Source organism: Opisthorchis viverrini, assembly GCF_000715545.1.
Source record: "Opisthorchis viverrini unplaced genomic scaffold opera_v5_180, whole genome shotgun sequence".
Taxonomy (NCBI): domain Eukaryota; kingdom Metazoa; phylum Platyhelminthes; class Trematoda; order Opisthorchiida; family Opisthorchiidae; genus Opisthorchis; species Opisthorchis viverrini.
The window spans coordinates 653,930-668,299 of NW_008751837.1; the positions used below are offsets into that span (position 1 = coordinate 653,930).

Below are 14,370 nucleotides of genomic sequence, written 5' to 3' on the forward strand. Positions count from 1 at the left end.
GCACACTGGCATTGAACCGGCGGAGCGTCCTGGGTGTGAGCTTGTCCAGGCCTGGGGACGAATTGCCCATTAAACGGATCGTACGGCCAACTTCCTCTCCTGTAATTGACTCGATCAAGCTCCAGTCGGATGGTACTACTATGCGACTTGGTCGGCTATCCGCGTGTTTTGGAGCTGAGAGCACTTGTTTCCAACACTTTTCGGCGTCCGTAGGTAGGCCGCAGTTTCCGTTGGATAAATCTTTCCATGACCCATCGAGTACAGCAGACGCTGCATCTTTCCGTCTTTGGTGGTATAGGGTCTGGATGGCGGCGTAGTTGGCTCGGCGGATCTGCTTTCGGTTGACCGGGATCCGATGGGCTAACTGACGGCGACGTCGGGAAACAGTTTTCCAGGTGTGTGGAAATGTCCTGGAGGCGTGGAGGTCCAGAAGCGACAGGACTTGCTCTGGTGTCATGATGCCAGACTGCAACCCTTGGGCAAATGCCAGAGTATCAACACTAGTAAGCGAACGGCCAGCATGGGATTCCAAGAGTGACACGATGCAATCCACGGTTTGTTTAAACCAGACGCTGTAGTCATCTGCTTCTGATGAGTAGGCCGTCGTCTTGCCGATAGTTTGCTCAGGTTCATCGGATGATGATTCGTCCTGTGGTGCATGCCAGTTAAGCACCCGTAACCTGGTTTTGATGCTATTAGCCGATCGACCAGGAAAATACTGCTCCAATCTCGTGAACAGCTCGGTTTGCGTGCCACAAGATGGATATAAATTGTTAGCCAGGCGTAAGAGCGATTGTGACTCTTGCTGGGACCAGAGGGTACCGGAATACTTCACTCGGCCAAGCTTATCTGCATTATGCTGGGTGGGGTGTGCGTGCCGGCGGTGTTGACTCAGGCCAATCTTCGTCGGAAAAAGGCGGGAACAATCAGCGCAGGCCAATTGGGCGACTGTGTTCGTACCAACACTTTCATTGTCGTGAACTCGATGATGGGCTACCAAGCCAGCTTTCGATTTGCAGCACTTGCCACATTCCTCACACGTGAACCCAACGAGTCTCTCCTGTGTACTGGTTGTAACTGATTCGGAGGCGCCAGATGATTCGTAGTATACATTGTCGAAAGTAACCAGCACATTGAAACCAAACGGGGTGGTTGGCCCTGTCTGGAGTTGCTGAACTCTTAGCTCACCCAGACTAACGTCCAGGTTACCCGGTCGGCACCACAAGGAGGTGGTTCAGCTCGCCGACTAAACGGCGTTACCGTTTACCGATTCTCATGCGCTTTCCAATCTTCCAGCTTCTGCCCGTTTTTAGACAATTTCACTTGATCTCGGCAAATAAGAATTTAGTGTAATCCCAGCCTTTAAAAGACTCTTCTTTTCTCCATGTCATCAAATATTTCTCCCCATCTCCGACTCCTTCCATTATAATACTTCCAAGTCTGCTCCCCTGTGGACTTTTAAAGTGACAATGCTTCTTCTACCCTCGGGTGATATTCACTGAGAACCTTTTCATATCGTTGAATCTCTTCTTTGTTCTTTAACCTGCAAATTTCCCCTTGCCGTCAAGATGCAGCTCCTTGCTAGCGTTACTCTAAGGGCAAATGCTTCATTGAAGGTAGCCCCTCTATCCCACTACTTCAATGAATTTAACTGATAGACTCTCACATTCAGTTACAAAAGAAAAATTTATCTTTCTTCACTTTCCCTTAACTGTTGAAGATTTTTATTCTAATGCACTTCCAGGTTTTCCAACTCCTTATAACGTCTTAAAATTTCCTAGATTACCGTTCATCTGTTCAATTCTCCACACTACTTCACACCCGCGATCTGCCCGCCTATCTCCCTGTTTTCCATGTGTTATGGTACTTTGCCCGCTTCGATGACTGTTTCATCTTTTAAACCAAATCACGTTCTGTTGTTCTCACATGAGATCTCTGCTTTGGGATCCTACCACTTTTTGGGTTACGAAAACAAGAGAAGCAGAAGGAAAAATTAACTCTTTGAAGGATCCCGCTATCAGTCAGCAGCGATGTAGCCCACCTACGATGCAGAAGAATGACGCAACTGAAATGGTTTCATTAAACGAGCTTGGTGATAATGAGAACGCAATAAATCCATGCAGTAAGGTTAGAAAATCATTTGAATGTGTGCCAGCGATGGCCATTCGTCCCAAAAGTTGGTTAGTCTATTCGCTGTGGTAGCTGGTTGATGCCAATGACTGTAACTTTCATGGAAAAGGATTGGCCAAATTGTGAAGTATTCAACCGTCCTCGCTCTGCTTCTCATGTCATATACATAGGTGGGGAAGCTGGCACTAATGTTGAGGTAGTTTTCCACTAGCAAGGAGAGTGGATCTATCTGACAGCTGCATTGGTGAGAATTCACAATAGAAATCAGCAGCACTGGCAAAAGCATACCTCTGGTAGCGTGCAACCCTGGGGTTTCCTTCAATTCTTAAATAGCACAAAACATTTAGTAGCTAGCGGCGTCTGGTATGGGTCAGATTTCAACCTGTTTGGGGTTCAGCAACAACCTCTTTACTTTGGGTCAAGCCATTCCGCTCATCTGAACCCGCGGTTTTTCTCGACTTAAAAAACCTTCTAGATATTCTTAGTATAAGGGGTTGCCTCCAAAGTTCGTAGACATTCTTCGTATCCCGTATTTTAACAGCCGGGTAGGACTAGGATGTACAGCTAACTATCCAAAGGCCTCTTGCCACTAATGGGGTTCGAAAGAGTTTTCCTCATCATACAGTTTGTGAGATTTCGTCATCGACATTATCATAGGAGGAGACCAAGACGACATAATGAATCTGAACATTGCAATCCTGTATGATGGAAGATCAATGGGTTCGGTCATTCGGATGGTTTTGTTTTGTTTTCACGGCTATCTGCCAGCACCAGCTGCCCTAAACTAAATAGTAGAAGCGGTTTCCTGTTTTGGCATCCAGTCTACACCTTCAGAGTGCAAGGTTTTGTTTCAGGGTTTCCTAATTTTTGAAACTTCAAAGTGGGGAACTTAAATTCCTTCATCGGCTCGAAAAATGAAGTGAGGCCACAAATTGATAAGTCTACTATGAAATGATCCAGTTGTTAAACGGTAGCGAGTCGGGATATGACAGTCCTTGATGGTAAGAACAAACGATAAGCAGAGGGAGTTGAACATATTTCGACTCTTAACATTTGGTAAGGAATTTCGACATGGAACTTATGCCAAACTACCCAGTTGCGATCTAAAGTTTCCGTAACTATCACAATATATGGCAAACACTAATCGTCTAACTAACGAATCATACGTGCTGCAAATATCCGGCAGTAAATACTACACAGCCGATTGGGCAGTTGGTTTTCACAAGTCATAATTAATGCAGAAACTCGAATTTTTCATAAGTATACTGGGGACAGTTTCAAGTAGACCTTTATGCCATATCTTTTCGTGTTGATTCGCAGTCGTCGACCGTTGGGCAATAGTTGGTTAAGAGTCTGTTGAATAATAGTTTTGTCTGACGGTTTCCCGGAGTAGGCGAAAAGGTTGTAGTTTACTTGCTGTCTAGTTCAATCATTACGCTCTGGATGACTCAGCGCAAAAATAATGGGATGCGACAAAGCTTCAAGGAACGCATTCAAAATATAAAGCCATAAGAATCAGATTAATTAATTTCGCGCTGCGCGATAATGTCAACGGTTTACGAGTGTTCTTATCCGTTCGACTCCTTATTGGACTGCCTAGTGTGGCCGCGGAGATCTGCTGTCATCCTAAATAGTAGCCAAGCAGAATCACCTCTACCGCTCTCTGAAATAAGTCCAAATTCTGCGGTTAAGAACGCGATCAACCACTACTTTTAATACTCGGATTTGATAGGTGAGAGTCATTTTAAAATCAGTTATCAGCCCTGCTTTCAATGATCCCTGCTCTACTTGTTCTGTGACAAATACGCAGAAGGATGTTCACACTATCCAGAGAAAACGTCGAATTTAGTGTGATGTTCAAAATCACATTCCACTTTTCATACCACAGAAAGCAAAAATGTATTTTACCTAGTTTCTTAAAACTTTATCCGGGTCTGACAAGGACACGTTGATACACCTGATGCACTCCACTGTCCAGTGCCACAACAATGGTGGGGAACGTTTAGTAGATTTAAGCTTTCCAAAGCAACGATATTATCCGTGGTTGGGGTTACGGATGACATTTCTACCAAGGTCTTCAATATTTTGGTAAATTTCCCCTCCCTCTGCCTCCTTCAGAGCGGCTGTTGTGGCGGTGCAATTGATCTTCACTGCGCACAAGTAAAATTGCCCTACTTAGTACAAGTCATTTCCATAGTTATGGTCGGCAACTTTGTTTAAACCGTTTTATCTGGTTTCCATCTAGTAACTGCTGTAAATGGGGAGAATTTTGTTAGGATATCATCTGTTTAGCTTGTCCAGGATCTGTATCCGCATTTGAGCGGATTTTGATCCCATCGTTGATTAAATGAAACTTCCGCCCATAGCCTAGCAACTTATTCCCACACTTGCCTTTGTTTTAGAGGACGGAACGAGTATCAACTCTATCTTCAACCAGATTTGTATACCGAAAAGTACACTCAGTGGTTTTACTTCCGAGTCAGCAATATGCGCCCTGGGACAAAATACAGATTCACGATTGTCAATATGTATAAAGTGAGTGTCGAGGAATTTTTATGGAAATAAGTTGATGTGTTGGTGTTTTTCACCTGCATTTGAGGTGTGTGACAATTTAATCTATCAAGGTTGTCTCAGTGACCCCAGTGGAATTGAGCATGAACCGACCAAGTTACTGTACCATTTCATCACAAACGAAAATGGCTTATTTTCAGTATGGATATTATTGAATGTCATTGTGCATGGTGAAGAGGAACATAGACAATATTTGAAGGACTTTACCTATTAAGCCGGGGCTTCAACGCCAAATGTGGTATTGACGTTAACTATAAGCGCTTAGAATTGCTAGTGACAATCAAAAGACTTTTGGATGTCCGCTCGTCAGTTTCAGTTCTCCGGTTATAAACCACAACTAAGCTCCGACTTTCAACGTTCCAGACTATGTCGACAAGCAAATACGTATCACATGTCAGCCATCACTACGTACCCACAAAACGGCCTTATGATAACTCGCATACCGTTTTTACACCGAGCACAACTTCGGGCCAAAAATCATACCACAGTTTTGAAGTGTTTCGGAAAGTGTTTTTCAAGGCAGGTTGAAATTTTCAATATTCAGGGAAGATGTCTTTCCTAACTGGAAAAATCACCAATTTCCGCAACTCCACGGTGTGGGCAATGCAGCAGTTGTCGTCATTCAGGACAGAAACTGAGCGAAGTGCGTGCATCATACGAAAACTCAGTTTGACATCTTATGCATCTTATGCAGTGCACATAACTCTGTTGTGACTATTGCATTAGCCTGACTTCAGTACCGAGGATTTTTAAACAGGTTCAGCCAATAGTGTTAACTTGCGTGAACCAAATCCGGATCATTCACACCGGACGAGATGTGAAAGTAGGTTTCACCCTAACGGAAGCTATCGAAAAGTCCTGACAAGTTAAGCCTCATTTACGCAGTGCAGTACGAGTAAACCAAGACATTAAGGAGTGCCTAAAATCCAAGGGACAGATGTTTCAGGGGGACTGACAGTGCGCTCCTTGGTTTTTCTCATAGAGTAGGCTTGCTAGGATTCCTGGCTAACACGCTGAAATCAACAAGGCGAAGACCAGCCACCTAGATAACGACTTTGTAAAACTGTTTAAAAAAGCGTTGAGCTTTCTTCGAAGGCAGACAAAGTTCTGTGAGTTTTTTGTCAACTCAAAGTACACATAACACCCAAGGTTAGATCGTTTGAAAGTAGCCCAGATGTTACTGGAGATTACGAAGCCGGATTACGAAGACGGACGTAACTCTCTAAGGGCATAAAAATAAACCTCAATCTTGATAATTTGCAGATTAATAAATTCGCGAACATCAGGATGGAGGTATAGAAACAGGATATGTAATACCTTTGGTTTTGACCAACTTATTTTAAAATTTTCGCACAGAAAGCTTTGCTCGCACTGCTCAGCGAAAGTTATTTGGCCCTCTGTAAGTAACAGTTGACCAAATGTTCCATCCGGTCGTCTGAGTAATTTGAAGTCTCATAAATTTAGATGCACGGATAAGTTTCTATTCGGGAATTCTACCTCTCCTGAACTGTATGACATGTAAAAGAGGATGGGAGCTAAAAACTGCAATTTTCCAGAAACCATCAGATACAAGTTCCATCGTCAACTGTTTGTCAGCTAATTCAAAGTCGGTGTACGCTGGTATTGTCTCTTCAATGGATTGGAGTCAAAGCGCTACGCACTGAAGTTGTCGACAAGACTGCAGCAAAAAATGATACCTGAAACAGCCTGCAAGCATGTGGAGATAGTGAATTCCATCAACCGACAGTTAATGCCAGCAGTCACCCTGATTCCTGAGCCCAGTAAGCAGTGGATTAGCATGACTGGCATTTCATTCAAAACAGAAACATATGAAGTTATTCAGAATGGTAAACACAGCCAAGACTAGACTACCCTCCAGAAGGGAAAAGGATTAGGCCCACCATTGGTGTTATAGAAGGATCAACTCTACCCTGGATAGATCAAATTCAGAATGCAACAATTCTACTAAGGTGCACGCAAAGCAAACTGTAAAGGGACTACAAGTTACGAATAACCAAACAAATGAGAAGTGCAAATGCACATCGGAATCTGACTAAAGACCCGGTCATAGTTTGATGTCGTGCGCCAGACACAGCCTCTGGAATCTATTTGAGATATACCGAGGTTTCAAGACAAGGATTACCATTCACCTTACACTCAATGTACACCGAAGTAGACAACATCGCCAAGAATCCATGCAAATAGAATTGTGGGTGCATATCTGGGGAGGATAGGGGATGGGAAAGTTCTATGTAAACCTGATTATTACGTGCCAGTCAAGGTGAGCGTAGCAGAAGTGGTTTACGTTTGAAGTAAAAGGTTCAAGCTGACCAAAATTTTTGAAGATCCTCTACCAACCTAACTCGTGAAACTGACTCACCCTCTATCAGACCAACAAAAGTCATTAACGCTATCCAAGAGGAACCCCCACATGATGAGAAAGAAGAACCAGAACTTAAATCCTGTCGAATTCAACCATGTTTTTTCACCCCATCCATCTTATCAATTACTTGCTCACGCTCAACAGTAAAATTTCTTAGACATTACCCAGCACTAATTTAGCCTGTGGATAGAAGATACTGCTACTCGTTTCCGCTTCTGCGGTCAAACTCGATCAAACTTGTAACTTGGTTGCTAGGCCTGATGAAGATTTTGCGTTAAAGCAAACCTCTTGCCTTAAAAATAAGTCCACATCACATTCATTCCGATAATCTGAGTACCACTGAAACAACTAGAAATTTTTATTTCCCTGCTCTGAGCCATTAGGGATTTCCACACATGTCCTCGACGACATATGTTCAAAGTCTAAGTCATCAGCCCGATAATCTTTTAACCCTCTTTAGCATTTGATGCTTTTTAAGATAAGCTGTTTGTCTACTCACCATCAGGCAAATGGGTTTGTAAACGTAACAATCGTTGAAGTGTTTCGTAGTTTATTATTCGTTTTTTCATCACAAAATAGGGCAAATATGAAGAAAATGTGGTCATAATTTCAGCTTTTACTGTTTTAATGGTGATGCGAATAAGAACAATGTGTTCCTTCAGCATAGTTATGATGCATGTTTTGAGCAAGGCGTGGTCAGTCGAAATTTGTGTACGTTGTTTCATTTGGCCAACCTATAGAGCATGATTTATTTAAGATAACAGCTCAATTTTCGTTCCATCAGTCTAACTTTGCCTCATTTTGTCTGCTTTGTTTAGACTACCAGTCTCTTCTGCAGCGGAATGCGACCGCTGATGTACAGCGAAAAATCATTGAAGCTATATAATCGTGGGTGGCATCGAATCGGTGAGGATATCCGATATTATCGCACCCTGTGAGTCCCGTTAGTTGTCCTGGTGACCTACTTAGCGTTTTTCTCATTTGGTTTTGTGCGTATATGGAATGTTCCAAACCTCTGAAAAAGGTTAGTAAAGAGTGCTCTAGTTTGCAAACTTAGCAAATTCAAGAATAATCTGACAAAAGATGCGACATGGGTCAATCGAATAGATAGCATTATACGATCTACTGAAATCGTTTGCTTTATTTTCACGCTTTACCACTTCCTGTTTTAGTTAAATACTAAACAAACACGTGCGTTCTTTTTATCTCTAGTCCAGCTATCATACAAGGTTGCTTAACAATTTCTTTGAAATTCAGCATCAAGACAATAAAAGAACCTGGATTTTCTGTGAGGTGTATTGGTATTTAGTAAATGTTCACTGATTCACAAAAAATGCAGGTTATATTTGGCTAAAGATTACCTTGAGACGTACTATGAAATAAATTTTGAAGTTGTGTAGGCCATTGTCATCGGCATCATCATTCGATGAATGATTCAAAATGGTTTATGAAGTTATCTTGTGTTTGCTTTTGATAAAAAAGAAGTGTACATCTAGAAAGCCATTCCAACACTGTGGTAACGTGATGAAATGTGAAACAGGAGGACTTTCTAGCACGACCGCAATGTCAGTAGTTGATCAAACGTGGAGGGACTTAGCACGCATACAACGGCATACTGTTCTGTAGACTATTAGAAAATTTTCCAGATAGCATCTGGTGTCTTGAAGATTCTAGAACAGCTCCAAATGCCCAACGTTCCGAGCCAATTCAAGTTGAAAATACGTGCTAAGATACAGGTTGAACACATGGGATCAGCTGCATGGGACAGTCCTCCACCCACAAAGAGAGACCAATTTTATGGAGTAAAATTTTTTCTACCTCAGAGAATCACCGTCTGTCGCATCCTCATTTGGGAAAGCTTTCTGCTCGAAAATAACACACTTGGTTTTCTAGACTTCAGCACCAGGCAGTCCAATGAAGCGTTACGAGTGCCTCAATGTGGTTTTCTGGACCAGACGTAAGATAGCTTAGTCGGTGATTTTACCAAGAACACGTGAAAGATCTCTGTGTTAGATACATGTTAGTTGTGGTATTGCCCTAAGGTATTTAAAACAGAAAATTGGCTGAAAACATGCAGTTATCAGCTACAGAGTTCAATGGTTTTGTCACAAGACATATTGTCAGGAGCTCTTCTCATGAGATTGCTGCAGACTGTCAGTTGTTTTTCAGAAACTCAATCAGCAGTGTTTTCTAAGAAAAACACCGTACTGCCTAAAATAAGAGGTGGTCTTTGTGTAGCACATTCATTTGAAGAATATCATGGACGATAGACTCAGCTGGGACGCATCCGAGCCTCCCGTTAGGTGCAACTTAGTATGCGGATGAGTGTATCTCACGAATATTATGACGTTTTCGGTAGTAGGAGCTACCGATTCCCGGCACACTTTTTGTCACGATCACTTTGCAACGGCGAAGTGAGTCGCGTCGTTTCAATGTGTTCTCGATCTCGGGTCTGCACCACAGGCAACGACAGACTACCACCCACCCCATCCCCACTCCTATGAAATTCGGTTCGCATAACAGGTACGCTATGACCACACTGCTCCGTAGGCGTTCGAGACCAGCACACAGGCAAACGAAATCAGCATAGTTCGGCTGGTGCAATTCAAAGGCAGGTTGGAGGCAAGCCTTAAGCTCGTGTCACTGCTGCGCGAGCTTGAAAAAGTGGACTCGCCAAACTGTCAGTCTGTTGCGCAAAGATGTGGCGCAACGACGATCCTACTAAACAGCCCTAACATCCATGTGTGTACAGCCGAAGCTGGCCCTGGTGGTCGGATATAAAAAGGCGTGTGCCACAGGAACAGTGGTGAGTGGTTTGGTTCTCCATAGCCTTGCGTGAATAAGTAGGGGCTGTCGTAAACGCAATCTGTGAAATGTTGGAATGAATAAACAAGCGATCGGAATTACAGCCGTCAGGCCTTAACATTGAGTTCTCATACATATCAACGGCGTGGTGGCGATCAGACCGTATAAAATTTGTGATCCAAAAATGGGAGCAGGCTCACCATTCTTGACTGCAACGCCGTCCAGTTCTCGAACACAGGCCGTTCACAAATGCATGTCAGCTTAGATTGGATGCAGTCTTTACGTTTACCATATCCCGTTTTTCGATATACCCAATTATGTCAACGAGGGTTAGCAATATCTTTAAAAATATTTGAAGCTTCAAATTTCTCTGTATCCCCTATTAAAACCTAAACTTGGTGGGTGACTTTGTCGAAATGTTTTACGTTATATTTTTTACCTTACATCTTCTTGACTCCTTAAAAGAGTGCAAAATGAATTAACTCACCCCCCTCTGAAGAAAGGCACTGTAGACTTAGAACCACAACCTCTACATATCATGACCAGAAACATGAGGCCTGATAGCATCGAAGAATAAGCTTTAGAGGAACGCTGTTGATAAAATTCAGGAGAATAACCGTTCAGTGGCCTTAAGACTCTTAGCGGAAATTCCCGTTTATTTATTCCCATTTATCAATTTATTTCCAATTTATTTATTCCCATTTATTTATTTAGACTATCATGAGTTTTGTGCCCAATATTGAAACGCACATACTTTTACCACCACAAATGACTTTTGCATTGTATCTTCATACGCGTAGTTTTCCACCAGACTATAACATGACAGACGGCTCTGAGATGAACTGGCGTTTGACAAAAGCCTGCCCAAAAGTATTTTGAGAACAGACCAGTGATTCCATCGATTTCAACATTTAATACAAGATTCCACACCTAAGCATTCTGGGTCCTGCCATACATCCAACTGGTGTAGACATTGACGATAGAATTGGAATTGTTGGCCTTCAAAACTTTGGTTCTGCAATACATTTGCGTATGTGTTGGACTTTGGCATAATTATCCTAATAAATTAGGTATCGTGGCGCAAAATGAACCTCAAAAAGCTATAAAAAGTATCAGCCTGGCTGTGTACGAAGAAGCCCAAACTAGTTCAAAGGACTGTTAATTTCAAATAATAAGGGGTTGAATGTCTGGAACAGGATAGTGAGTCCCATACAAGTAATGTGTAGAGATGGTTTAACCACCTGAGTCCCCCATTATGCTTCTCAAATCCCATTAGCGAGTTTCCACTGTTTTGAGACAATCAAGTGGGCACAGTTGCTGTTCCAGTTAGGCTTCTGAAAGCTAAAAAACAGTGATTCCTATACTCTTTTTTCTCACACGGAATACAAAAAATAGGCAAATTTTGGTTTTATATGTACTTTCTACTAGGAGGTCTGAAGGTCGAAAAATACCTACGGATAATGCTGGGGATCCGGCTTCCAGGAAGCAGAAGGACGGGAGACCGGCTCTCGCAGCTGATCGAGTGCAATATTCACTCACATGGACCTTTCAGTTCCCGTTCACCGACGATCTTGTTTATTTTGCTGCTTGCTATCCATACACGTATACCCAGTTAAAAGAATACCTTCACTCAATTGATTCGGACCCGTCCAAAAGGCGTTATTGTCACCAACGCGTCTTGTGTCAAACGCTGGCCGGTAATGATGTACCATTCCTAACAATTTCTGAACCAGGTATGCTGTATGGGAGTAGTTCACAGGTAAGTGTTGTTTTCTGTTGTTCAGATGTCGTTTTTTGGTAAGACTCGTCAAACAGCAAACTTAAAAAATCAACGGAGCTTAGAGGTATGGTGTATTGTCAAAATCAGTACTCATGAAATGAGATATCCTCGTCATGATGAATTTTTAAAATAGTGAGTGAGATTCTTCTTATTTATGCATCATTTTATCCTCGCCTTCTCTCTTCAATAGGACCTATTAGCGCAGCGCACTAGCCTCTATTTGATCGCCTGGACTCCAACTTTCTAATGTAACGTTCAGGACCATTCCACTGGCGCATGTTCTAAATTATCAGGTCGGAATTGATGATGACACTAGTGAAGCAAACTGATGGCTGTGTAAAAACGCTTGGATATTTCTAATTGAGATCTCATCTTTGAATTGAAGCTAATCATTGCTGAAAGACCTGAGAACACTGAACAGTCCTTTTATCCTTATTCGGAGTCATCTGAAAATTATCCCAGCCATGCGAAAGATGGTTGACTACTGGACTTTTCAACGTCGAGCTAGTGAACAGCAGTATAATTATCTGCTACCTAGAAAAGATATTTCACCGATCACCCTTCGGTCATGGAATTCACATCATGCGGTCACGTGTTGACTTCTCTGATGAGAGTTTCAGTTGATTTGTGGATTTTTTTGCTCTAAGCAACCTTTGAACTGATGGTAGCAAGAGAAGATTTCTTGATTTTCAACTGAAGCCCTATGGTACTGAAGCAAGTGAACGGCCTGAGAGGAAAAATAATTTCGAAAAATTAGTGAAGCTTTCATTTGAGGGGCTTTCACTTGAGCAACCAGTCAAAACGAGACCGTGTGATGTAGATCCCATGACTGAAGCATACGTGGTACCATGCTCTGCTTATGTGTGATTTAATTACACTGCTGACCAACCGCTCATGACCGAAGGTTGAGTGTTCACACTACTAGTCGGAGGTTGCAGTCTCAAGACTCCATGGACTTTTACGAGATACGCACTGCTGGTGATTCCCAATAAGGATGAAACAACTATAGACCGTTCGGCATAGACTGATTTTACTTTCAGGTCAAAATCTTAATTGGTATATAACGGACTAATAAGAATAATGTCCCAGCAAGTCAGAGTTTCCGATTTCGATTCGACGACTGCTGGTGAAAGCTGATGGCAGAAGAAATCTACGCTCATAGCTCCGTGCGCAATCGTCCTTAAGCGTTACATAAAAACTCTAATTTAACTATTTAATACAACAGGAGTAAATCAAAGCTTTAGCCTATGAAAGGAGTATTTGTGTTTACACTTTGAAGGACCTGTCAGCCGTATGTTTTGAATGAACATTTTTCTACCAGGTTTCTGAATAATTTTGAGGCGGAAGGTAAAAGAACGAAAAGTAGAACAAATTAACAAAATTTGCCGTGATTCTAGGAGGCTGTGAACAGATATATCTCGTGCTGACTCGTCCGGCACAAGTTGGAGGATTAAATTCCCAAACATTGCATCAAAAAATGAGGAATACTATCACTGGGAGCAGTTTTGAATAAGAAATTTCCTTTTTTGTTCAAGGAATCTAGGTCTTTTCTAAATTGACAGCGTGTTGAAATATTTCAACTGAAGTGCACTTATCAGTAGTCACTCAGGAAACTGCGGATCTGCTCACCGATCCTAGCAACTGACTTGAAAACATTTGATTACCACTTGAGGGGATATTATCATGACACAGTTGGTTAAGTGGTTACTATCATCGTGTTTGGTCTTATATGGATCCCTAAGATTAACTCTGACATCCGATCAACTTTTCATATATAATTGTACAGTTTGCTTATTCTGTCTGTGACCTGCCTGCATTGTGAGTTATCGTTCCTGAGTATGGTTGGTTCAATAGGTGTCATCACTTTCGTTCACTCCTTCCCTAATCTACGTTGTCTCTTTGCGTCTGTCCTCCTGAAGTTTGCTTGTATTCCACTCTAAGTTATCTAATTCAAACTTTTTTTTGCGCCACTTAGCTGATCTGTTCAAATTCTCTCTGCGTGCATCCCGTTTTTCAACCTGTTTGGTTATGTGAATTGTTTGTCCTTGTTCCCCTTGTTTGATGAGTTGTGCATTCTGACACAGTTAATTTGGCCTTTTTCTAGCTCTACTGATTTTTCTTTGATTCGTTGTACGGCCCAGGGTTTGATGGTTCCGGAGTTCTTTCGTTCTTGAAGCCTAGCAAGCCGGTTAAGTTTCAATTCACCTGTTTACTATCTTATCAGTGGGGTACCATAAATTTGCGTTTTTTCTTTGTTCCTTCTTGGCTTGGTAGGCTAACGTTTCTCTGGCCGAATCCATGTCCTTTCTAATCTTCATTTACAGGTTGATCGGTCGCGTCCCTTAGTAGCAATTTGTTGGGCTATAAATTAAACATTATTCACAAAGCATTAATCGTTAAACATGTTGGCAATGCTACGGGTTCTATGAGGAGAAGGAGAAAAACAATTATGGCGGAATTCATGTGTGGTAATGGTATTCTATTTGTTTAATTTAGATGCAGACACTCAAGCATGAACGAATAGCTTATGTTCACTAGTATTAAGCAGTCTCGCCCCACAGCTTATTTATCCGCTGTTTTCTCCGTATTCTTTGAGTATAACTACATGCATTACTACAAGCCGGTTTTATTAAATGCATAGCTATCCGGTTTTAGCACCTTGTGAGGCGTGCACCAGTCCCTGGCTTTCCCTTCTTAGATT

The 14,370-nt window shown here is 42.1% G+C and overlaps 1 protein-coding gene across 1 annotated transcript in view; it reads left to right on the forward strand.

The window, feature by feature from the left end:
• Positions 1-1,095: 1,095 nt before the first annotated feature.
• Positions 1,096-14,370, forward strand: part of T265_07684 (hypothetical protein) — a gene marked incomplete at both ends in the record, with an annotated part of 48,170 nt that continues 34,895 nt past the window's right edge. The window contains 4 exons of the mRNA XM_009173263.1: positions 1,096-1,121; positions 4,533-4,665; positions 7,903-8,018; positions 11,318-11,648. Of these exons, the coding sequence (XP_009171527.1) occupies positions 1,096-1,121; positions 4,533-4,665; positions 7,903-8,018; positions 11,318-11,648 (606 nt within the window). The remainder of the gene's footprint in view (positions 1,122-4,532; positions 4,666-7,902; positions 8,019-11,317; positions 11,649-14,370) is intronic.